The sequence below is a fragment of the Coniosporium apollinis genome, assembly GCF_000281105.1.
Source record: "Coniosporium apollinis CBS 100218 chromosome Unknown supercont1.18, whole genome shotgun sequence".
In the NCBI taxonomy this organism is placed as follows: Eukaryota; Fungi; Ascomycota; class Dothideomycetes; genus Coniosporium; species Coniosporium apollinis.
Window position 1 is genome coordinate 243,780 of NW_006913280.1, and position 21,510 is coordinate 265,289.

The 21,510-nt window shown below is 55.4% G+C and overlaps 10 protein-coding genes across 10 annotated transcripts; 5 read left to right on the forward strand and 5 right to left on the reverse strand.

Moving 5' to 3' along the window:
• Positions 1-571: 571 nt before the first annotated feature.
• W97_04214 (uncharacterized protein) lies at positions 572-4,174 on the reverse strand (the record flags this gene model as incomplete). Its single annotated transcript, XM_007782106.1, has 8 exons — positions 572-781; positions 843-1,742; positions 1,792-1,857; positions 1,911-3,022; positions 3,079-3,518; positions 3,571-3,668; positions 3,719-3,881; positions 3,978-4,174. 8 exons carry the CDS (start codon positions 4,172-4,174, stop codon positions 572-574), a joined length of 3,186 nt encoding a protein of 1,061 aa, XP_007780296.1.
• Positions 4,175-4,997: 823 nt separating this feature from the next.
• On the forward strand, positions 4,998-7,713 carry W97_04215 (uncharacterized protein; the record flags this gene model as incomplete). The annotated part of the gene is made up of 4 exons (XM_007782107.1): positions 4,998-5,150; positions 5,206-5,704; positions 5,759-6,800; positions 6,852-7,713. 4 exons carry the CDS (start codon positions 4,998-5,000, stop codon positions 7,711-7,713), a joined length of 2,556 nt encoding a protein of 851 aa, XP_007780297.1.
• Positions 7,714-7,949: 236 nt separating this feature from the next.
• Positions 7,950-8,583, reverse strand: W97_04216 (uncharacterized protein; the record flags this gene model as incomplete). Its single annotated transcript, XM_007782108.1, has 2 exons — positions 7,950-7,988; positions 8,053-8,583. The coding sequence occupies 2 exons, from the start codon at positions 8,581-8,583 to the stop codon at positions 7,950-7,952; spliced, it is 570 nt and encodes a 189-aa protein (XP_007780298.1).
• A 496-nt stretch (positions 8,584-9,079) lies between these two features.
• On the forward strand, positions 9,080-9,750 carry W97_04217 (proteasome subunit beta type-3; the record flags this gene model as incomplete). Its single annotated transcript, XM_007782109.1, has 2 exons — positions 9,080-9,511; positions 9,607-9,750. The coding sequence occupies 2 exons, from the start codon at positions 9,080-9,082 to the stop codon at positions 9,748-9,750; spliced, it is 576 nt and encodes a 191-aa protein (XP_007780299.1).
• Positions 9,751-10,091: 341 nt separating this feature from the next.
• W97_04218 (uncharacterized protein) lies at positions 10,092-10,964 on the reverse strand (the record flags this gene model as incomplete). Its single annotated transcript, XM_007782110.1, has 1 exon — positions 10,092-10,964. The coding sequence occupies one exon, from the start codon at positions 10,962-10,964 to the stop codon at positions 10,092-10,094; it is 873 nt and encodes a 290-aa protein (XP_007780300.1).
• A 1,214-nt stretch (positions 10,965-12,178) lies between these two features.
• On the forward strand, positions 12,179-13,281 carry W97_04219 (20S proteasome subunit alpha 7; the record flags this gene model as incomplete). Its single annotated transcript, XM_007782111.1, has 5 exons — positions 12,179-12,181; positions 12,238-12,303; positions 12,359-12,517; positions 12,582-12,908; positions 12,958-13,281. The coding sequence occupies 5 exons, from the start codon at positions 12,179-12,181 to the stop codon at positions 13,279-13,281; spliced, it is 879 nt and encodes a 292-aa protein (XP_007780301.1).
• Positions 13,282-13,600: 319 nt separating this feature from the next.
• W97_04220 (uncharacterized protein) lies at positions 13,601-13,932 on the forward strand (the record flags this gene model as incomplete). Its single annotated transcript, XM_007782112.1, has 2 exons — positions 13,601-13,764; positions 13,833-13,932. 2 exons carry the CDS (start codon positions 13,601-13,603, stop codon positions 13,930-13,932), a joined length of 264 nt encoding a protein of 87 aa, XP_007780302.1.
• Positions 13,933-14,276: 344 nt separating this feature from the next.
• W97_04221 (uncharacterized protein) lies at positions 14,277-14,870 on the forward strand (the record flags this gene model as incomplete). Its single annotated transcript, XM_007782113.1, has 1 exon — positions 14,277-14,870. The coding sequence occupies one exon, from the start codon at positions 14,277-14,279 to the stop codon at positions 14,868-14,870; it is 594 nt and encodes a 197-aa protein (XP_007780303.1).
• An 804-nt stretch (positions 14,871-15,674) lies between these two features.
• On the reverse strand, positions 15,675-16,867 carry W97_04222 (uncharacterized protein; the record flags this gene model as incomplete). Its single annotated transcript, XM_007782114.1, has 2 exons — positions 15,675-16,489; positions 16,714-16,867. 2 exons carry the CDS (start codon positions 16,865-16,867, stop codon positions 15,675-15,677), a joined length of 969 nt encoding a protein of 322 aa, XP_007780304.1.
• A 507-nt stretch (positions 16,868-17,374) lies between these two features.
• Positions 17,375-21,010, reverse strand: W97_04223 (uncharacterized protein; the record flags this gene model as incomplete). The annotated part of the gene is made up of 1 exon (XM_007782115.1): positions 17,375-21,010. One exon carries the CDS (start codon positions 21,008-21,010, stop codon positions 17,375-17,377), a length of 3,636 nt encoding a protein of 1,211 aa, XP_007780305.1.
• Between the last annotated feature and the right edge of the window lie 500 nt (positions 21,011-21,510).

The following is a 21,510-nucleotide window of genomic DNA, read 5'->3' on the forward strand; positions in this document are numbered from 1 at the left end:
TATTATAAAGCTCTTTTAAACGCGTTTAATCCGTAATACCACCACTATAATAAGCTATAAGTAAACTAAGATTGCTAAGATATAGTGTTAATATACAATATTATAATATGCGGCTATAAGAAAGCGATATTTTAAAGATTATAAGTGGCGTGTTTAAGAGCTAGCGACATTTTTTCTGCTCATGTTCAGCTGGGAAGAAGCGCCGAACCGTGCAGCGCCTGTATAGGGCTGGTCTAAGAAGTATGCGATGGGGTTGGCTCACCAAAACTCGCGTCGGCGAAGCCGCCGCGTCCTTCTGAGGTAGCCCTTGGCCGGTCTCTGTTAGGTCACGTGTAGAGACAGGCAACTCTCTCTCTCTCGTAGGATTATGAAGTGATGGCTCGAAGTAAGTATCACTAACAGTCACGAAGGATCGACTGTTCGCAGAGCCCATACTATGGTCCCTCTCTTCTGAAGTGTCTTGCATGATTTGGTGTTTCTTTGGTGTGTAAATCTAGCCCCTGTTGTGCACGCCATTCAGTCTATGTAACCTGTTTGCTATGCAGCGCTTCTGTGCTGACTTTTATCCTGTTTACCCGTCATTCGATTCATCGTCATCACCATCACCATCACTGCTCTCGTCGTCCTCGTCGCTTCCGTCCTCGTCATCACTCTCTTCTTCCTCAGTTGGCTGCTCATCTTCCTCGCCCTCCGCAGGCTTCAACCCGTAGTCATCCTGGAAGTGGGCCAGCGGCTGTATCTCAGGCTTGAAGCCCACCTCCTCAAAGTTCTTCTTCAAGTTCTGCGACGTGTCAATGTCAGTTGAGGTTCCCCCACACGTCCATGCAACAAGGAGAACCTACCTCCTTCATTATCTCCGCACACGCAATCACGAAGTTCGCCTTCCCGGGCTCAAAAACCGGGAGCACCCTCTCCCGCAGCACCTCCCTGATCTCCTCCTCCGTGACCTCCCTAACCTTCCTCAGCATCTCCTCGTTCCACGACTTCGGCACACCCCTAACGACCTGATTAATGAACCCCAGCGCCGCCGCTCCAGCCACCGTGGCCTGCTCATCCGCAAACCCGACCACAATACTGCTGATGGCGCCCTCGAGCGCATGCTTCTCAAAGGCCGTCTTTCCGCTCGCAAGGTCCGCGACCACACGCCTTGACCTCTCGTAGGCCTTGAAGGCGTCCGGGCTCCTGTAGATGCGGAAACCGAGCAGGCCTGTGTCGGTGCCGCGCGAGAAGCCCGTGCCGTACGCGAGACCCGTGCCGCGCACCGCGACCCACAGCGGGCCTTCGACGGCATCAAGGTAGGCGATTGCGACCATCAGTGCAGGGAGCTGCGGGTGGTTGTAAGACTCGGGCCCGCGGGCTGTGAACATGGCGTAGCTGGAGTCGATGGTCGGCATCGGCACTATGTAGGCCAGTTTTCCGGGACTTCTTGCGGCGTCGCTGAGGGCTTCTCTTCGGGAGTCGAGAGGTGCAAGCGGTGCAGATGTATCGAGGCCATCGGTGAGGATCTTCCAGGAGGAAACGGGCTTGGGGAGATTGTTGACGTCGGTGATGACGAGGACGCGGAAGTTGGAGAAGCAGCAGAGGGTCTTGCGGACCTCTTCGAGCTTGGAGATGACGGACTCGGGATCGTCTTTTAACAGTCGGCTGATGCGCTTGAGATACAAGGCTTTGACGAGAGTGTTTTGAGCTCGGGAGCTCGAATGTGGGGCGAAATGAATCATTGCGTCGACGGCATGTACCATCTGCTAGCGTCAGTTGAGCATTAGGAGCATAAAAAGGCGAAGGACTCACGCCATTGCCACTTCGCTTCTCCTCTGGAATATCAGCGAGCATCTTGGTAAGTGTTGCCTTCAGTCTCTAGAAGGGTGATTAGTATGCTCTTCGGTCTCGGTTGACAATATTGTCCATACCTCTGCATCGAATATGCTGTTGAACAGCATGTCCTTTACCCACTTGATCGAGGCCTCGTACTTCTCCGGCTCAACAACAAACTTAATGCGCAGAAGCTCAGAGTTTCCGAGGCCGGTGCCTGTGTCAATAGAGTAGACTATCGTTTCTTCTTCAAGCTCTGTGACAACCTGCTCGAACTCGATGCGCTTGCCCTCGCGCATGATTGGAGTGTTGAAAAAGTTTGTGATGTACACTGCCAGTAGGGGTCTCAGTTGCACTGGTACTGAGCCAGTGGACAAAACCAAACTCCAGTGCACGAAGTTCGTGGGTATATGCTCGAAGTGAATGAAGAGCGGAAGGTCTGTCTTGTCCTTGTCGATGACCTTCTGGATGTCGTTATCGAGGTCGCCCATCTTCTTCGCAAGACCCGATCGGCCCGTGACAGTAGGAAAGAAATGGATCGAGTCAGTGCCGGGAATCTCAAACTTCTCCAGTACCTCCTTCGGAACCTCCTTTTCGTTCTCGGCGACGGCCTCTTTCAGCTTCTCGGCAAGCTTTTTAAGGCCTTCCTCGCCCAGACGCTCTTGCTGTGCCTTGGTTCTGGCTTTCTCATCGGCCTTGAGCTTCTTCGACAGCTTCTTTGAGGGCACGCCCAGGATGGAAACGTGGTGAGCATCCGCAAGCCATTTGCTTAGAAATTGCCGCCATTGAGTGTCAGACCACTTCTCAAGCTCGTCAAATTCTTCAATGGAACCCATTCCCTTGCGGAGGTCTGATCCATCCCTGTTGCCGAAAAGATGGTCCTCGATCACGGGATCCGCCCAAATCTGGTTGGAATTCTCGTACGCGTACTTGATCTGCCTCCTTAGGCGGCGTATGCATTGGTCTTTCATATACGACATGTCGAGTGGTTTGGACGCTGTGTCCTTCAGGAGCTCAAACAGCCGTTTTTCCACGTCGGCAAGTTTCTCAGTAGCTACGCTGCTTAGGGTGAACCAGATGACAAGGGCTGGCCGCGTATCTGTGGAGTGGTAAACGGCGCTCGCTAGATGCTCCTTCTCCACCATGACATTCTCCAGTACCGAGACGGATGAGCCGGCGAGGTAGGTCAGCATGACATCCATTGCCGTTCCTGCGTGCGTCAGCGACGTGTTCTCGAATATGAGTTTGCGGAACGGCATCGCTCACGCTGCAGAACATCGTTGCAGTCTGGCCCGAGAAACCCGACCAACACCTCACCAGTTGCTTCATCGTCCTCGGGAAACTCAACGGTGTCAATTATAGTTTTGCTGAGCTTTGTTGTCGGCTTCGACTCAACCCATGGCCTCTTGAAAGGTGCGTCTACCGAGGGCACTGAATCCAGGATCCCATCCTCGAACTCGTCAAGAATATCTAGAAGATTTTCATGATCAACTTTCCCAACCAGCACCAGGCACAGATTCTTCGGCTGGTACATTTCACGGTGGAACTCGCGGATGCGGTCTGCAGTAAGAACGCGTAGCTGCTCCATCATGCCGCCGGTTTCATATCGGAAACCGTTGTGTTCGGGATAGATTAGCCGTATCGCTTGCAATGCCATCAGCTCGCCTTGAGTGTTCTGGACTCCCTGCATCTCAGAGTACACGACACTCGAGCGAAGTTAGCTTGAACTCAGCGGAAGAGAAGAAATGGTGTACCTACCCTGCATCGTGTCCTTTGCCATCAATATGATGAACCTCTGTGTAGCATCCTGCATCCGTGAGAGTAGGCAACAGGACGTGCTCGAGGTAAACAGGTAGCTGCGGATCGGTAAGTCAAGTGATGTCTAACTGCCGGGGAGTGGGCTAACAATCTGTGCAAATCCTTCCCAGCCCGCTGTATCAAGAGTGTAGGCGGTGTGGTCAGTAGCCGTCCAGGCGTTTGTGTTGGAGTAGGCTCTGGTCGCAAGCTTGTCAAGCACACCCTTGTACTTGTAGCTCCTTGAGCCCTTAGATGGATTAATGACGGCTCTTCTTTGTATTAGATCGTTCTCACCATAAACACTAGGTGCTCAAGAGTATGTGCTGGGATTAGTCAGTATCGTATTCGTGGAAGCTCGAAAGCTATACTTGCGTGCGCCTGAATCATCGTGTATCTCCGTTGCCAAGGCAAAATAGCCGTAAACTTTAGGCCCTTTCCTGTCAACCACGACAACTCGCATGCCGGTTCTCTCGGACTCCCATTGCGTGAACTCCGCTGGAGCATAGTCGGCCTTGAAGTTTTGTATCTGCTTGAAGTACGTCCTCTTATCTCTCATTGACGGCATGATGAAGAACAGGGAAACAACCGTGATGACAAAATAAATAAGTGTCGCTTTTCGTGATTCCAAACCAGCTAGCGTAGGAGGCTGCATAAGTTAGCGAGCTTCCTGACACGGTGTTGGAGAAGACCGAGCGGGCGAGTGCTCTGTTTTTATACACGCTATGATTGACCGAAGATGGTTGTGCATCGAATTGTGACGTGTCGTAGCTACGCTCGGAATTCTGCCAGAGCCTGCCTTACAGCACGATCCATGTGGCAGTGCCTGAGTGAAGTGTTGGCCTTACCTGTTGAATGGTCAAGAGCGCGTAACGCTAACCCCGTGGAAATTGAAAAGCAAACTGCTTAGGCCTGATTCAACCGGACGTTTACCCGGGTTGAAAAGGATTTACTGGCACTGCTGATAACTAGCAACAGCAGAAGAGTACTTTTTGGCGCCGTGGTTTATGTTGTCTAGAAACCGCTCTAGGTACAGGTGAGAAACGAAGACGGAGGTGGAAACTCTGTTACTGTCAGATCATGAACGGAAGTTGCTGACGATATGAAAGGTAGCGGCGGTCAGGAAACGTGTCAGGTGAATGTTCATCCAGGTGACCATTGCGAGTAGATACCTAGGGAAGCGGCGCCAAGCTGTTAGGTACGTACAATTCAACTGTGCGGCTGTCACTGAACTTTGCCTCCGAGATGTCACGCAAAAGCAGTGACGGTTCGTGGTGTTTCATTCGCGAATGCCCCACCACCCGCGCCACGAAGAAGGGACGGGCCGGTTGCGCCGAGCTTCTTGACTTGCTACATGCAGAGTATGTCCTGTCTGAATATATCAGTACTCAATGCCGTCAGACGAAGAGCTCAGGAGCGCAATCCTCGAGCATGTTGAGCATGGAGGATACCCAGATTCCGAAGATGTTGCTGCAGCGGAGCTTCCCCCGTCCGCTCTGCCCGGCTTGCTGGAAGCCATTGCACGAGCCAAGGAGGACGTAAAGGTGCTTCGATTCCTCCGGCTATCTCGATTATCTACTAACATACACATACGCACAGAGCGAGATTCGAGAGATCAGCCGAGAGGCCGCTCCAGACGTCGACGGCTGGATCGCCCAAGCCAAGCAGCTGCAAGCAGACATCGAACGCTCCCGAGCAACCGCCCACGATATAGTCCAGCAGGCCGAAACTGGCAAGGCCCTACGAGCGAGCGCCGGCGATGCCTCCAGCAAAGTCGCCCTTCTCGAAAAGGAATTGCAGTTCAATGAGACGCTGTCCGCGACGCTGGAGCGGATACGGAGCATATCCGGCATACTTGACAATGTGCAGGATGCCGCTGTACAGGAACAGATGCCTCAAGCCTTGGAACAACTTGACAAGGCGAATGACGTCTTAGCACATCTGGGCCCTTTCAAGACCACGAGAGTGGTTGATCTGCTACAGGAACGTGCAGCACAGATGACAGCGGCTATCGTCGAGATCGTCACAGAGTGCTGGGACGCTCTTTTGGCTGTTGACACTGCTGTGCGTCAGGTTACCATCAAAGACGAAGTGCAGAGTAAGTAAGACTCGCACCCGCTGTTAACTTCTTAGGCAACTAACGAGCGTATAGGGGGCGAAGTTCAAATCACTATCAACGCTACTGTGGAGGCGCTCTCCAAGCTAAATCTGCTTGACAAGTTTGCCAGCCGCTTTAGCCGCGATTTCGAGAACACGATCCTCTCTCCGCGCTTGTCGCCAGGCGATTTCGGTGTCCCACAGATCTTGAGCGATGGCGATGTTATCCGAATCTCTGGGCACATGGGCGACACTAGTGTACCCGCGGCACTTAGTGACTTGCAATACATCATCGAGTACTTGAGTACGAGGCTCCCGTCGTCTGTCTCGATTCCACTGTCGGAAAAGCTCATGCCGTCGGCAATGTCTCGTCTCATCTCCCGGTGGCTCGAGCCGTCCGTACCCACGACCTTGAACGGATTACAAGACTTCCAGAACATCCTGTCACATGTGCTTATCCTCGCAGATACCACAGGCGATCTGGGTTGGGCTGGCCGCGCTGAACTGATAGACTGGGTGGACCGGGTTCCACGGACATGGCTGGCCAAGCGGAAAGAAGCGGCTCTGGTTAACGTGCGTAGAGTGTGCTTCAGGGGCGTCCAGACCAGGAAGCAGGTCGAGAGAGTGGAGACTCAGACGATCTCGCGCGGCGATGCTCTGGCGGTAACGGGAAACGGGACCGACGATGACTGGAATGCTGGATGGTCTGATGATGAAAGCAAACCATCGACTGCACATCCCGGTCCAGAGACGCAGAACGCAGATGGCGAAGAGGATGCAAGCGCGTGGGGTTTCGACGATGAGGAACCTCAAGCAAGCAGTGATACGCAGCAACAGAGGAGTAAAGGCGATGACGCTGACGGCGCGGATGAGGAAGCCTGGGGCTGGGGAGATGAAGATGCGAGCGCACAGGCTGCTCCCCCATTACCAGCCCGCAAGCCCAAAGCACCGGTAGTTCACGACGGCGAGACACGGTCTCGAGCTGCTGAGAGGGAGCTCACGCTCAGAGAGCACTATACGATCACAGGAGTACCAAGTTCGATCCTCGAGATCATTACTCAGGCGGTCTCAGACGCCGAAACCCTAGCGCAGCCAGAGTAAGCCTATGCGTTACCATCTTGCATTCACAGCAGCTAAATACCACACAGTTTCTCGGCCTCGCCCATCGCACCCGCCGGCGCTGGCCTGTATTCTATACCCACGCTCGTCCTCGCGATGTACCGAGCGACAGCAGCTTCCTGCTACTCCAAAGATCCAGCCGGGAACATGCTCATATACAACGACTGCACCCGACTCTCCGAAGAACTCACTGCGTTCCTCTCAGAACAGAAGCAAAGAGATCAATCATCCGACCTACCGCCCTCCGCGCGCCCATCCACCCGACTCCGCCTCGACCCCGACATTGCGGCCATAGAAAGCTTCGGCAAGCGCGCCTACGGCAAAGAAATGGAGTCGCAGCGCACGATCCTCCGCGACCTGCTCGACACGGCGCAGGGCTTCTCCAACAGCACTATCCACCCTTTCGCAGCTGAGTGCGACAACGCGATTTCCATGACCGTCGACCGGATCAGAGAAGTCAATAGACAGTGGAAAGACGTGCTGTCCCGCTCAGCGCTGCTGCAGTCGCTCGGCTCGCTGCTCTCGACCGTGACAAACAAGATGATGAACGACATCAAGGACATGAGCGATATTTCCGAGGAAGAATCGAAGCGACTTAAACGTTTCTGCGACGAAATCAGCAAGCTCAGCGAGCTGTATATGCAGGAGCGGCCGGATGGGGAGAAGGCGGATATGACAGGCGTGTATACGCCGAATTGGCTCAAATTCCAGTATCTGGCTGAGATTCTGGAGAGCAGCCTTGCGGACATCAAGTGGATGTGGACGGAGGGGGAGTTGAAGTTGGAGTTTGAGGCTGATGAGATTATCGAGCTTATTGAGGCGTTGTTTGCGGAGAGTCCGCATCGGAGGAGTGCTATTGCGGAGATTAGGAGGGCTTCGAGGGGGCGGTAGGGGAGAAGTTGCGGGCGTTTGTTCATGTCTTAGATCCCTACGAGAAGAGTCTCGCATGGTTATGGTACAATATACCCGATTCGCTCTTGAATGCTGATCTCAACGCCCGTTTGCCATGCAATGCTCCCCCTCCCCCCGATCCGCAACGCTTTATAACCCCGGATTCACACAGTTGCTCTAAAGACGCTGCTCCCTCTCCTCTCCCTCCCACGCATCCAACAATACCCAGCTCCCACTCATTTCGGCCACTTCTTCCACCCCCGTCCATGTCCCCGCTGCGCATGTCGTTAGCCCATATCGACACCCCCCGATGATTCACCCCCAGAAGGGGCAACATACCTGCTTCCACATCTCAATCATGCCCGGCATCCCCTCCATCGCCTTCCGCCGCCCCTCCAAGCGGCCCTTGAGCGTCCTCTCCCACAGCTTCCCCTTAACCCTCTGTCCCGCGCCCGTGCCCTTGACCCTCAAGCCGTGCTCCTCCCGCCGCGAGGCCCGCTCAGCGGACCCCTTAGCGGTCGGCGGAAGCAGCGACTCCAGCCCGTGCGCCGCGGCCAGCTTGACCAGCTCGGCTTGCCGGCGCGCGGAGAAGACCGGGGGACGCCAGCGCGAGGTTGTGGGGTTGCGCCAGGGAGCGAAGGGGTTGTGTGTTTGGGGGGGTGTGGTGGTTGGTTGGTGGCTTGTTGGTGTTGCTGGTTCTGTAGGTGAGGCGGCCTCGGCGGCATTGGGGGAGGAGAATGCATCTGGTGCCGCGGGAGTTGTTGCGGGTTGCTGGAGGAGGACCGGCGGAGGGTACCGCGCGAAGAAGGTGAGGAGGCGGCTGGGGAGTTTCTGCGCGAGGCGGATGTGGTGTTCGTGGGCGAGGGCCATGGCGGGCCGGATTGATGGGTGTTGCGGCGGCGGTAGTGGTGGTGTCTGATGTGTAGGCGTGGGCTTGATGCTTGGGCGAAAGCTGTGGATTGACTACGGCGGGCGGGAAAGGCAGGGTGCGCAGTTTGGCCGGAGCTCTCGCGAGCATCAATCGCGAGCCGCGTAGGTTGTTGCTTGCCTACCTACAACTTCTCCTTCACGCACACGCATCTGCATCAACCTCTGCTCAAGCACTCGTCTCGAAGCTTTGAAGACATCTGCGTATCGAAACCCATCTCCTAAACACAGCTGTCCCCATCTGCGTCACAGATCTCGCCGCTATGGTAAGCTCCACCGCCCTCACAAGCTTAAGCTTCATGCATGCTAACACCAGCACCAGTCAAGTCCCTTCTCGATCAGTACGCCTCCCTCCCACCTCCCCTACCCACCTCGTCCCCCTCCCTCTCCATAAAAATCGACTAACCACCCCATTCCAGACGGCGGCGCCTGCGTCGCCATGACAGGCAAAGACTGCGTCGCCATAGCCTGCGACCTGCGCCTCGGTCTCCAAGCGCTCACCATCTCGAACAACTTCCCCAAGATCTTCCCCTACAGCCCGTCCGTGTATCTCGGGCTGACGGGTCTGGCGACCGACGTATCCACCGTCGCCGACCTCTTCCGCTACAAAGTGAACATGTACCGGCTGCGCGAGGAGCGACAGATCGCGCCGCGCACCTTTGCGAATCTCGTCAGCAGCAGCCTGTATGAGAAGCGCTTTGGGCCGTACTTTGTGAGCCCCGTGGTCGCGGGCATCGACGATGGCGGGAAGCCGTTTATCTGCGGGTTCGATAGTATCGGGTGTATTGATTTTGCCAAGGACTTTATTGTCTCGGGCACGGCGAGTGACCAGCTTTTTGGGACTTGTGAGGGGCTGTGGGAGCCGGATCTCGTGAGTGTTTCCCCCGGGGTTTTTCTCTTGTACGGGAGGGAGTGGGGGAGCTTGAGTGGATGCGACATGTGGAGAGGCTGACGAAGATGATGCAGGGACCCGAGGACCTCTTCGAGACCATCTCGCAGGCGCTGCTGAATGCGGTCGACAGGGACGCGTTGTCGGGATGGGGTGCGCATGTCTACATCATCGAGAAGGACAAGGTGACGAAGCGGTTGCTGAAGGGAAGGCAGGACTGAGAGGCTAGCGAGACGATGGACGATCCGGGAGGAGAAGCGAGGTTTTGGTAGCCGAAGGGTAGAGGGTTTGAGGAAAAGGCTCGGCGTGCATACTTCAAAGAGAGTAGACTTTTGGCTCCAGGCGCAACATCATAGCGTTATACTCTTTGTAACACGGCGGGACGTTGCTTGGTCCTATTCTTCCAACACCCCTTCTAATAGTATCCTTCAAGGATCTCCAAGATACACCACGCTCTATGCCCACTCCAAATGCCAGCTTGCTCAAAAACATCTACAAAGCCCAAGTAGAACCAAAATTCTGAATCCCACAAATCCATAAACCACCCACAACCACACCCCCCTCACATCATCATCATATCCTCATTCAAGCCCCCGTGCACCCCCACAAACCGCGTCGTCCCAAACTCCCTCATCTGCGCAAACGCCCCATACTGATTCTCCATCTCCTGCAGTCCCTGCTTGTCCCACAGCCCCGTGCTCTTATACACCGGATCCGTCGCCTGGTAGTACCTCCCCGCCGCATCCATCACCTTGGCCTGCTCGTCGTATTCCCGCTTCACGAGTGTCTCGTAGCCCGACAGCATGTACGGCTCCGCGCTGGCCGTCTTCATCTCGTCCGGCGGGGGGGATACCGATGACACGGAGAGCGGCGGGAGGGGCGTGGCGTCCTGCTCCATTGTGCTGTCTGTGCCCGCTGTAGAGCCCTGTTGGTACGCCTGCTGCCGCGCCCGCCGCTCGAAGCGCAGTTTGGCCATCTCTTCCTCTTGCTGCAGGCTTGTGCGCGGCCAGTTGCCGAGCTCGAGTGCCAGCGCGTGGTTGCTGTAGTCGGGAGGTGAGAGGCGCCAGATCTCGAGGAGCCGCAGGCGGGCGTCATCGGGAGATTGCTGGAACAGGTCCAGCTGGGAGGGGAATAGGGTCGAGGGGTCGATGCTGTGGCGGGTAAGGATCTCGGAGAGCTCGGCGGGGGTGAAGGGGGGTGGTGGCTGCGAAGGGGCTGCTTTGGGGACGATGTGCGCGGAGTGGGTGTAGTGCGTCGAGCTGTAGACGACCGGTTGGGGGTGTTGCTGGCTCTGCTGCTGGTCATGTGTCTGCTGCTGCTGCTGCTGCGGTTGTTGAAAGGCGTGGGGTTGTTCTACGATTGAAGGGGCTACAGAGGCATGGTTCGACAGGGTAAGGTTCTGGCTGAAGAGCCGAACCAGTTCTTCTTGCTGCATAGCAGATCGCTCCTCTTGATCGGTGCGTACGTTGACGCCTTCAGATATGGCACCGCACTACACCGCGGAGGTCAGTGACTGTACGAGTGGAATGTTAGGCTTCCATACATGACTACACGTATGATTCTGAGAGAAGATAGAAGCTGAGTAGAGCACAGGCGTATTATATGTACAGCTGCGGCAGAAATGCACAAGCATGGGGGCCATGATAACCGCGAAACTCTATCCGAACCGGAAAACCTGGTGTCAGTGGAAAAAGAACAAAAGTAGAAGAACGGAAATATGCCGGACCAGCTATAGGATCTGCCAGCGTCTGGAAGGTGTCTACGTAGCGTGGCCTGGGCAGGAATCAGTGACTCCGCCGCTCTTTTGACCAGAAGCCGCGAGGAGCAGGACGTGGATCCAACCGACAGAACCGAGGACGCCTCGACTGACAGGTCCTTTGTCTTCGGAGGCGTAATCTCGTCTGGGTCAGGCAGGAGCTCGAACACAGCAACTTCTTTATCGTGCAGAGCAACGAAGAAAGCGAAGGTTGCGGGACAGCTGGTCTTGATGTAGATGCTGCGGGCGGTCAGAAAGATGCGGTCATGTGGACCCCGAGGGCGTTGAGCGGAGCGGAGCGGAGCTGAGCTGGTCAATCCTTGCACCAGACCAGATCCGCCAGCAATCTGAAGCACCTAACGTGGCGCAGGAAGCCGATCGGCGCCAACAGAATGGTTGACAGGTGTGTGTGCTTTTCACAGCTCAGTCGGGCCCCTTGGGCGATGAGTTGGGCAGGCCCGTGGTTAGCAGCTGAGCGGTGAACCAGTCGACACCTTGGAGATGTGTCCGCCTGGAGAACAGAACAAGGGAAACCGCTCTACGGCAACTAGAGCCAGAAGCAACGAGCAAGGCGCAAGGCACTGCGCAGAGCAGTCTTGACTCTATGTGTGGTTTCTTGTATTACGCGCAAGGAATCCGAGTATCGCGGATGGTGACTCGCTGCGGGATGCCGGGGAGATGGTTGCCGCACGATGCGGCTCGTGCGATAAGATTAGATGGATCGTCCCATAGCTCGAACGCGCTGCATCAGCTTCGTGGTGCCTGAGCTTCACTTTGTTGCTCCAGCTTCCTCGTGCCCGGTACCCATACAACCAACTCCACCCTCTACTCCGTCATCTCCCTGAAGTCTCTGTGGACACCCAGACTCCCTATCCACAACAGCGCTCTTCATCATGGTATGCCTCACATCCGGGCCAGCATACACACTCAGCTAACAAACATACTCGCCTAGACGTCAATAGGCACCGGCTACGATCTCTCCAACTCCGTCTTCTCACCCGATGGCCGAAACTTCCAAGTACCCTCGCATCCGTCTACTCCAACTCGTAAATACACCATCTCACAAACCACAGGTCGAATACGCCTCGAAAGCAGTAGAAAGCGGAGGCACAGCAATCGGCATCCGATGTAAAGACGGCGTAGTCCTCGCGCTCGAAAAGCTCGTGACGAGCAAGCTGCTCAAGCCGGGCGCGAACAAGCGGATATCGACCGTGGACCGCAACATGGGCGTTGTGAGTCCCCACCTCACATGACCCCTACACCACCGCACACTCTAATCGAGTGACATTCTCGCAGGTCTCCTCGGGATTAACACCCGACGGCCGCCACTTCGTCTCACGCGCCCGCGACGAGGCAGCCCAGTGGCGCAGCCTCTACAAAGCGCCCATCCCGACCGCCGCGCTCGCCAACCGCATGGGCAGCTACGTGCAGGCTTACACTCTCTACTCCAGCGTACGGCCGTTTGGCGTGACGGCCATTATCGGCGGCTGGGACTCTGAGGTCGAGGTGCCGGTGGACGGTCAAGTCGGCGCGGGGCCGGCAGTGGGTGCGGGGGGCAAGGAGGAGGGCGAGAAGCATGGGGGGCCATATCTTTACATGATTGAACCGAGTGGGCTATACTGGGTAGGACATCATCATCGTTAGGTGCATAACAGGACGCTGACTCGTGCAGGGCTACTACGGCGCGGCGACGGGCAAGGGCCGGCAAGCTGCAAAGTCGGAGCTGGAGAAGCTGGATCTTGCGGCCGGTAACCTAACGCTGGAGGAGGGCGTCAAGGAAGCGGCACGCATCATCTACGTTGCGCACGAAGACAGCAAGGACAAGGAGTTTGAGCTGGAGATGACGTGGGTGAGTTCGCTGAGCGGGCCCACGAAGGGAAGGCATGAGGAGGTGCCGAAGAAGTTGAGAGAGGAGGCGGAAAGGCTGGCGAAGAAGTCCTTGGAGGGTGATGACGATGAGGATGACAAGCCGGAGGCCGAGAAGATGGAAGAGTAGCCAAAGAGCGTTCATTGCGTCTTTCCAGCATAGAGTGTGGGGTCTTTCTGGCATACCACACGAATAGACGTCAATGCTGCTTAATCGGCGAGAACGGCATAGACTTAACTGTTCGACTGCCCAGCGCAGCACTTCGGGCAAATAGCTTTACGTATCTCAACATGATCTATTTGCCCCGGGTACGACCCTCTCAGGGTCCTCTCACTCGGATGACGACGTGGAACGCAACGATACAAAAAAAACCGCAGAACCTAGATAAGGTTCAATCTTTCAGCAACCTCCACCTCACACTTCAACCTCTAGCCCTCCATTGCCCACCATGCCACCAACCCTGATCCTAATCCGCCACGCAGAAGCCCTGCACAATGCCACTCATAAGTTCCCCTCGCCCCCAATATCCCTTGCCCGACTCCCACTGACCTTTCCCCACAAAACTACGAACTTCCCGACCCGCCGCTCACGGAGCTCGGCGAGAAGCAATGCGTGAAAATGCGGGACCATCTAAAGCAGCACCTGCCGCTGGCGGACGAGGTGGAGCTGATCGTGGCCAGTCCGATGAGGAGGACGCTGCAGACGATGTTGATTGGGCTGGATTGGCTGGTTGAGAAGGGTGTTAACGTGAGACTGGATGCGGATTGGCAAGGTGGGTGATTGTTCGGTTCAAAATTTTTCTTGGGGGATTCAAGAATAGTTCCATGGCTTTGAGATCGAAGGTCGTTTTACTCGGTCCGCCTGTGTGATTTCTTCTTCCCCGTCACGCTTCAAGGAATTCAGGAGTCACTTCTATACTATCACCTCGCTCCGTACGCTCAAGAGCACAGTCCGGCCTTCTCGCTTGATTGCATTCCAAAAGTCTGTTTCACGGAAGTTCCATTACCGTCTTGCAGCCCCGTAATTGATATCAAAAGACCTAGGGTGCAGAAACTTTCATAGACTCCTTTCCTGTTCAACTCTTCGTCTGATCTCACCATCTCTTTCCCATCCCAGGCTTCAACATGCTTCCCGTGCTCCCCACTCCTCCACAGCGCAGTTTTCCATATCTCCAACCTTACCTCTGCAAAACCCCCAAGCTCATTCCCGCCCTCACAGAGAACTCCGACAAACCCTGCGACACAGGCTCCCCCATCAGCACCCTGCAAAAGGAGTTCCCCAACCTCGACTTCTCAGCCGTCGACCCCACCTACCCGACCAAAACCACGCCCAGCAACCCCTACGCCTTCACCCGCTCCGCCGTCCTTGCCCGCGGCACCCGGGCACTCAAGCACCTGCGCTCCCGACCCGAAAAGGCCATCGCGGTGGTCAGCCACTCCGGCTTCCTCCGCACAGCGGTATGCAAGACGCATTTCGCGAACGCGGACTACCGCGTTTTCGAGTTTGGTGAGGCGAGGGAAGGAGAGGAGGAGGAGGAAGAGGGCGAGGGGGTCGAGTTAGTGGAGTGGGGACTCACGGCTGGGAAGGGGGGAGGGATGGGCAGGAGCGAGAAGGGGCGGGCGGAGGTTGTGGAGAGCGATTTTCCGATTGAGAGGGTTGAGGAGGAGATGGGTGGGAAGGTTGCGGGGGAGGCGGCGAGGGAGGTGCCGAAGAACTGACTGGGATGAATGGGGATTGTGGTGTCGAGGCAGTGGATAGAGGGGTCTATATATATAGAAAAAATCTGGAAGAATATAGATGGTGGAGTTTGAATCCTTACTTCTTGGTCCCCCCTTTCATCATCGGAGCTGGGAGATGGGACCTCTTTTGCTACTACTGGTGATGGACTGCAACAGTTTGGCTGCGTTCCACTGATACAGTGTTGGATAAAGTGGTATACATTTCAAAGTGAGATCAGTCTCTCACATACGGCCACAGATCAAAGAATACTGGGTATCCCGTCCGCTCTGCCATTACATAGACTTTGAATCGATAGATTAGTAGTTAGGTGGGTGACCACTAGTGAACCCCTACTGCTGTATGTTTTTCTTTTTTCTTTTCTGTATGGTGAGGTGAACACTTGTTCCGGTTCTGCGACTCGACACCACTCTGATGACGTTTTGAGAAGCAGTATCAAGATCATACCAGCCCGTTGAATTAACACAAAGCACACTGACTCTTCTGCGCTCACCCTCATTTTGTTAGAGTCCTTCGTTTCGGCAAAGTGTTGAATTGTTCGTCTAAAACTGTATTACAGAACGTTTTCAGGCTTTTGATGCTACAAAAGTGAGCAATGCCTACTTACTATGAAGCACTACGCGACGCGAAACGCGATATGCCAAGTCCCCAAAGATTTCTGTCTCCGCTGCGATGATCTCGCGGTTGACTGTACACTCACTTACATAAACGCCGTCCACTGAGCTCCCGCATCATAAAACCAGTGCCGACTGCAACTGCAGCAGCGACGCAGCAGCAGCAGCCTGCTATGAGCTCACATCACTTTGCCCCACTCTTGAGTACTTTCCTTCCTCCTCTTCGACATTAAGAACCGTGGTAATGGCCATAACATCTTCCTCCATTGACTCCATCTTCCCTTCTTTTCCCGCCCCTCCCTTCATTCTCAAACCCCCAAGCTCGTCCCACACCAACTCCCCCCTCTCCGCCGCCCTCATCATCTCCATACTCGCAACCTCCTTCTCCCCCGTCCCCGGATCCCACGCCCACCCCTCCCGCAACCACATCCACCTCAAAAACGCCCTGAGCTCCTTATCCTTCGGCAGCACCCTCTTCCACTCCGGCTCAAACCCGCCTTCCGCCCCTTCGCCATCCCATCCCGTGGCAACACCTCTCAGCACATCCCTACAGAAGATCCGCCAGCTGTCCATCGCGTATGGCCCGCAGCCATGCAAGTGCGCAACCTCCCACGCGCCGAGCCGCGCATCGTTGTCGTCGAGGATCTCGGTCGCCTTGATCCCGGTGCCGGCGCCACGGTGCGGGTAATGCAACGTCCGGTATCGCTTCCCCCGTGCGGGAGGCACCGCGAGCCAGGTCTTCGCGAACTCGATGAGTGTGTCTGCGCGGTTGTTCTGCAGGCCGAGATGCCGTATGCGGGAGGCTACGTCCGAGACGGGGGCCGCGGCTAAGGAGGCTGGGGTTGGGTAGGCGGCGGTGAGGTAGTGGAAGACGGGGATTGCGGCTGTGCCTTTGGTTTTGTTGAGGAGGGTTACGGCGATGAGGAGGCGGAAGGGGTCGTAGGCGAGCTCTTCCTGGATGAGACCGAAGCAGGGGGCGGAGAGGGCTGGGAAGGGGAGGCAGGATACTGTGCCGGCTGGGGAGCGTGGTTTTTTTGGGGGTGTTGAGGCATTAAAGTGGGGGGACTTTTGCCCGGTCCGTTTGCGGGGAGTGGTACTGGGGGATGGGTCGCCTGTGGATCGCTTTTTTTGCGCGGGGGACGCTGTCCGCGTGTTGACTCCAGTAACGAGGATCTGGGGCTCAGAGAGAGCGTCGTCCAGCGAAACCCACCGTGCATTACGGGTATAGAGATCAAGTATTTCAGCCGCTCGTTCTGCTCTTTTAGGGCCGAGTAGATCCTCGGGCGGCCCCCTTTGCTTGTCGTAACAAGCTGAAGTCTCACGCTTAAAAGGTTCAGAGTTTCCAGACGTGTCCGACTCGGCATTCTGGAGGAGAGGACGAGATGAGTTTCTGGCCAGGCAGGTGCCAGTCAAGTCCGTAGGAGGACGCTTCGTGTTAGAGATCAGGGTACCAGCACCATCTTGTCCGATGGCGGTGGCAGTTTGTAACGACGAGTCCCCATCAACCGGCCCAACTAACGCTTCGCCGGAGGCACTGGGAAGCCCTTCTACGGGTAGCAACTCGTGGTTGTGCAGGGAAAGCTCACAACATATCGGCAATCTCGTGTCCTTTCGGCCGTAGGGAGCACCATTGAGTTGACATGCGAGTCCGTCGGCTGTGAACTTTGCCTCGACCAGACTGGTGATATGCAGGGCAGTCGCATCAAACCTCCCCGGCAAAGAGCACGGATTGACGGTCTTCCAATGTCTCGGAGCGCGTTCACGGGCTCCGTCAAAAATCCCAAGATCGCTCCATCCATCATAAAGCTCCTCGTAGTCCTGCCTATCTTCGACACCCAAAGACTCTAACCTCCGATTAAACTCTCCAAAGCTCACAAGCTCTGCTGGCCTTTCCTCATCGCCGGGCGCGCTGGGCGAATCATCGGGTTGTGAAAATGCTGGCTGCTCGAATCGGATTCCTTTTTGAGGATCGACGTCAATTTTCCCTGCTTGATCGACTCTTGTTTGTTCTTTAGAACTGACTTCAGCTTGCGAGCCATGCTCTTCGCTCCAAGAAGCTTTGGTTTTGGTTTGTGCGTGGTCGCTGTGTCGTTTTGCTCTTGATGTGAGTCCGCACGTAGTGTTGGACCAAGTTCGTTCAGCTCAGTGTAGGAATGGGGGTCTAGGGCGGGCAAATCTCCGGGACCGCTCGCTGCCACTGCAGACTCATGCATTTGGTGGACTTCCGGGCTTGGACTGACGCGAGTGTGCAACTCATCAGTGTTAAGAATGCCTGCAATGCTAGGCGCGTTCTCTCCGCCAGCCGGGAATAAGTGCGTCAACTCTGTGCCGCTCGGCTCCTCAAATAGCTCCGGAGTGTCGACACGTAGTTCACTTTCTTCTACTGCTGCAACAACGGGCCCTTCGGGGCTATGTCGCGTGGAAATACCGTCGACAACGCCGTTGCCAACGCCGTTGACTTGGTTGAGAGTAAGGTCGTCCAAATCTTCATCGAACTCGATCGGGCTGCTGTCTCGCGAAGCTACACTATTGGCTTTGGCGTCCTCTAGTGGTTGAGGACTTTCAGGGATGACGTTCTCCTCTGCCTCCTCATGCAAATACGCCGAAGCTGTCTCCCCTTTCGGGGTGGGGCTGTCGGAAACCACAGAGCGCTCACGTACGACATAAGAATCTTGAGACGATGCATCGCTATGTTCGTCCGCGTGCTTGATAATCTCTGCTACAGCGGTTCCATTGTCCTGATCGGCCAATGGCACATCGTCAACTTCCATGATGACGGGCTCCTCGCAGTCTGAAGTATGCGACCTTTGTTCTGGCTCAGACATGGCCGAGCCCTGATTGTCAGACATATCTGCGTTTTCAGCATGATCGCCATCGCGTGGTAGAATAGCTGAACTGTTGAGAGCCTCGCCGGATTTGAGCGAACTGCGCTCAGCGTCAATCCACTCCTCTCCCGTTAGCGACTCGTCAAAGTCCGGGACCAAGTCGTGTTCCTCTGGGTAGTCCCCACGGGGATCTTCCTCATGCTGAGATTCCTCAATCAAAGGCGCCTGCTGGCCCGCCCGCCGTTCGTCAACAGCATCCGTTTCGCACTTCTGGGGTTGCTCAAACTTGATCCTCTTTTCCAGTTGGCGCTGCCTTTTCTGTCGGCGCTTTTCTTTCTTACTCATTCCACTAACAAGCGGTTGAGTTTCAGCAGGTAATGCCGGCGCTAGGAGTGTTGGCGGGTTGGAAGGTTCTTTCTGCGGTTGTGTTGAATGCCTCTTGATGTCCCGCTGTTCGCTGCTCGAGTCCTGGTCTTTTCTCTTCTTTCTTTCTTGTTTCGATTGCATTTGGTCGCACTGAACATCCTTCAATGCGCGGATGGAAGGCTCTGGTTCCGCACCTATGCGTTCCTCATGGTCCTCTCCCCGCTTCTTGTTCTTCTTCCCTTTTTTCTTCTTCCGCTCCGATTGACCCTGGTCTGTAAATATTGTTGCAGTGCGACTCTGCTTCGATGGTCCTTGCTTCGGCTCAGTAGACTCCAAAACGGAAATAGAAGGCTCAGCATCCATATCTATGCCCTCTTCACTCTTTTCCTCAGGTTTCTTGTCCTTCTTTCGTTTTTTCTTCTTCGGCTCCGAGTGATCCTCGTCTTTACGTACTGTTGCATTTCGGTCCTGTTTCAAGTGTCTCTGGACAGGATGGAGAAGCTCCGGAGCAAGAAGGGGAGACTCCGGTTCCACTTCTATATGCTCTTCAACCTTTTCCTCAATGTGCTTGTCCTTCTTCAGCTTCTTCCGCTTCGGCTGCGTCTGATCATGAACCACATCTTCCGGAACAGCGGATACTGCGCTTCCACTCGGATCAGCAGCGGACGTACTTTTAGTTCGAAGGGCGCTCATGGCCCAAGAGTGTGTCAATTCCGATTGAGGCCCATTACCGAGTGTATTGTATTCTTCGGCATCTCGTTTCCTTCTCTTCTTGCTCTGCGGCGGTGGAACAGGGCTTCCCTTTTCCTCGGACTGATGATCGCTCTGTATGGAAAGATTCTGACTGTGTTGCTCGTCATGTCCGTTGATGCTCGGCAATATGGACTTTTCACCCTTCTTGTCCTTTTTTCGCTTTTTCTTCTCCGGCAGCGTCGAATCGTGGTCCACATCTCTTGGAGCAATTGAAACGGCTGGCCTGGCGGTTTTACCCGAGCCTTCAGTCATACATTCTCCGGGCGCAGAGAAGCCAGCCTTGGCCGCTTCATCCCCCTCGCCATCTCTTTTCCTCTTCTTGCTCCCCTTGTTGCTCCTGTTCAGCGAAGCCGCCTCCTCTTCCCCTTCCACCTTCTCCCCGCCTTCCATCGCCAGGACCTCCTCCTCCCGCTCCACACCCCCACCAACCCCCAGCAGTGCCTCCGTAGCCATTATCTTCACCTCCGCCCCCCTCCTTGCCTCCAACCACTCCCTAACAATCATGTACCTTAACTCGGCCTCCGCACGACATTCATTCGCCTCATCCCTGCTCAACCCGCACTTCTCAGCGAAGTTGCGGACCTGACGAAGATACACTTCAAGCTCCTCGGGGGTCTGGTCGAGCGAGGCGTTCGTGTTGAAGGCGTGCTGTTTGGCGAAGGTCCTGACTCTGTTTTTTGAGACTGCGAGAGTGAGTGGGGTGGAGAGATTGTCGTTAGAAGCGGGAACGGACACAAGTGCGAGCTGAGGTTCCGGGTTCGGCGTTAGTGCGTTGCTTCGCTTTCGATGTTGCCTAGTCGGAGGAGCAGAACCGCGGTGCTGTTTGCTCTTCTTACGTTTGAGCGTTTTGGCCATTGCGGTTTCAGATACTGGCGGCGTGTCGTCTACTTCAGCTACCTCGTCGATCTCGTGGAATGAATCTATCAGAGCAGCCCTGCAGAGTGCATCGATTTCCTCTGGCGGCGCGTGTTTGAGGAACTGACGGAACTCTTTCCGAGTCCAGCCATTGTCTTTGCCGAAGAGGTGGTAGAGCTCTTTCTCTGATACTGCACTCGGAGAAGGGACTATCACGAGATCTCCAGCAGCCGTCACGGAAGGTTCCTTCTCTTCTTCAGCAATACCGAAAGACGAAGCACGCGGCACTTCGAAGAAGTGAAGCAGCGACTCGCGCAACCGCCGCAGCGTCGGTTGCAACTGCGCCAACACTTCTCTGGTCTTCGCGAGGTCATCGGCAGATACTTTGACTCTCTCTTCCGCCTTCTCAGCTACCTCATCGCCTTCATTCTCGAGGAAACTCTGCAACTCCTCCATCGACAAGCAGCGGAAGATCTCAGCATACTCCTCCGCAGGCATGTGAACGAGCAGTTTCTTGAACTCTTTGCGGGAGACATCCTCCGGACAGAGGATGTCATAGAGCTGACCGCTCGCATTCTGCGGCTTGAGGCGCCTCTTGAGCGCGTTGAACGCTGCTGGACTCAACTGGCGGGATTGAGGAGAGCCCTGTGCCATACACCAACAGATGAAGCTGTCGTAATCACCATCTGGGGAAGATAGAGCGGCCATTGCGGCGCGGGAGTGTGTTTGTCATGTCTTGGGTAGCCGCGGAATGGTGAAACGCATGAGGAGCATGGTTTTTCCACGACCGTTTTCTCGGGGGAAGAGGCTCTGTTGTGAAAAGAAGAGCGGAGGAAGTGAACGACGCTGTGAATTCGAGGTATCACATTTTAGGGGACGTGGTCCCTGCATTAGCGGCATCGTTCCCGTCGCTCCGCTGCAGATCGCCAGTTTGGGGACTTGGCAGTTTTACGCGGGGCATCGGAAACTCTTCTCGAGGACTGGAAGATGCTTGATGCGAAGACCGTGTTGTTTACTCACGATCCGGTGGCTTTGCGTGGAGATGGAGGTTTGCTGAATGACAGAATACAAGCTGGCGCATGCGATTGCTCTCGTATAATGCTTCCAATCTAATGAGCCAAAAACGATTAATGACCCATACCGTCTCTCTAAGCCGCAAAGTGGCTGAACCCGCAAAGAAAACAATGCCAGAATTAGTGCTATGCTAA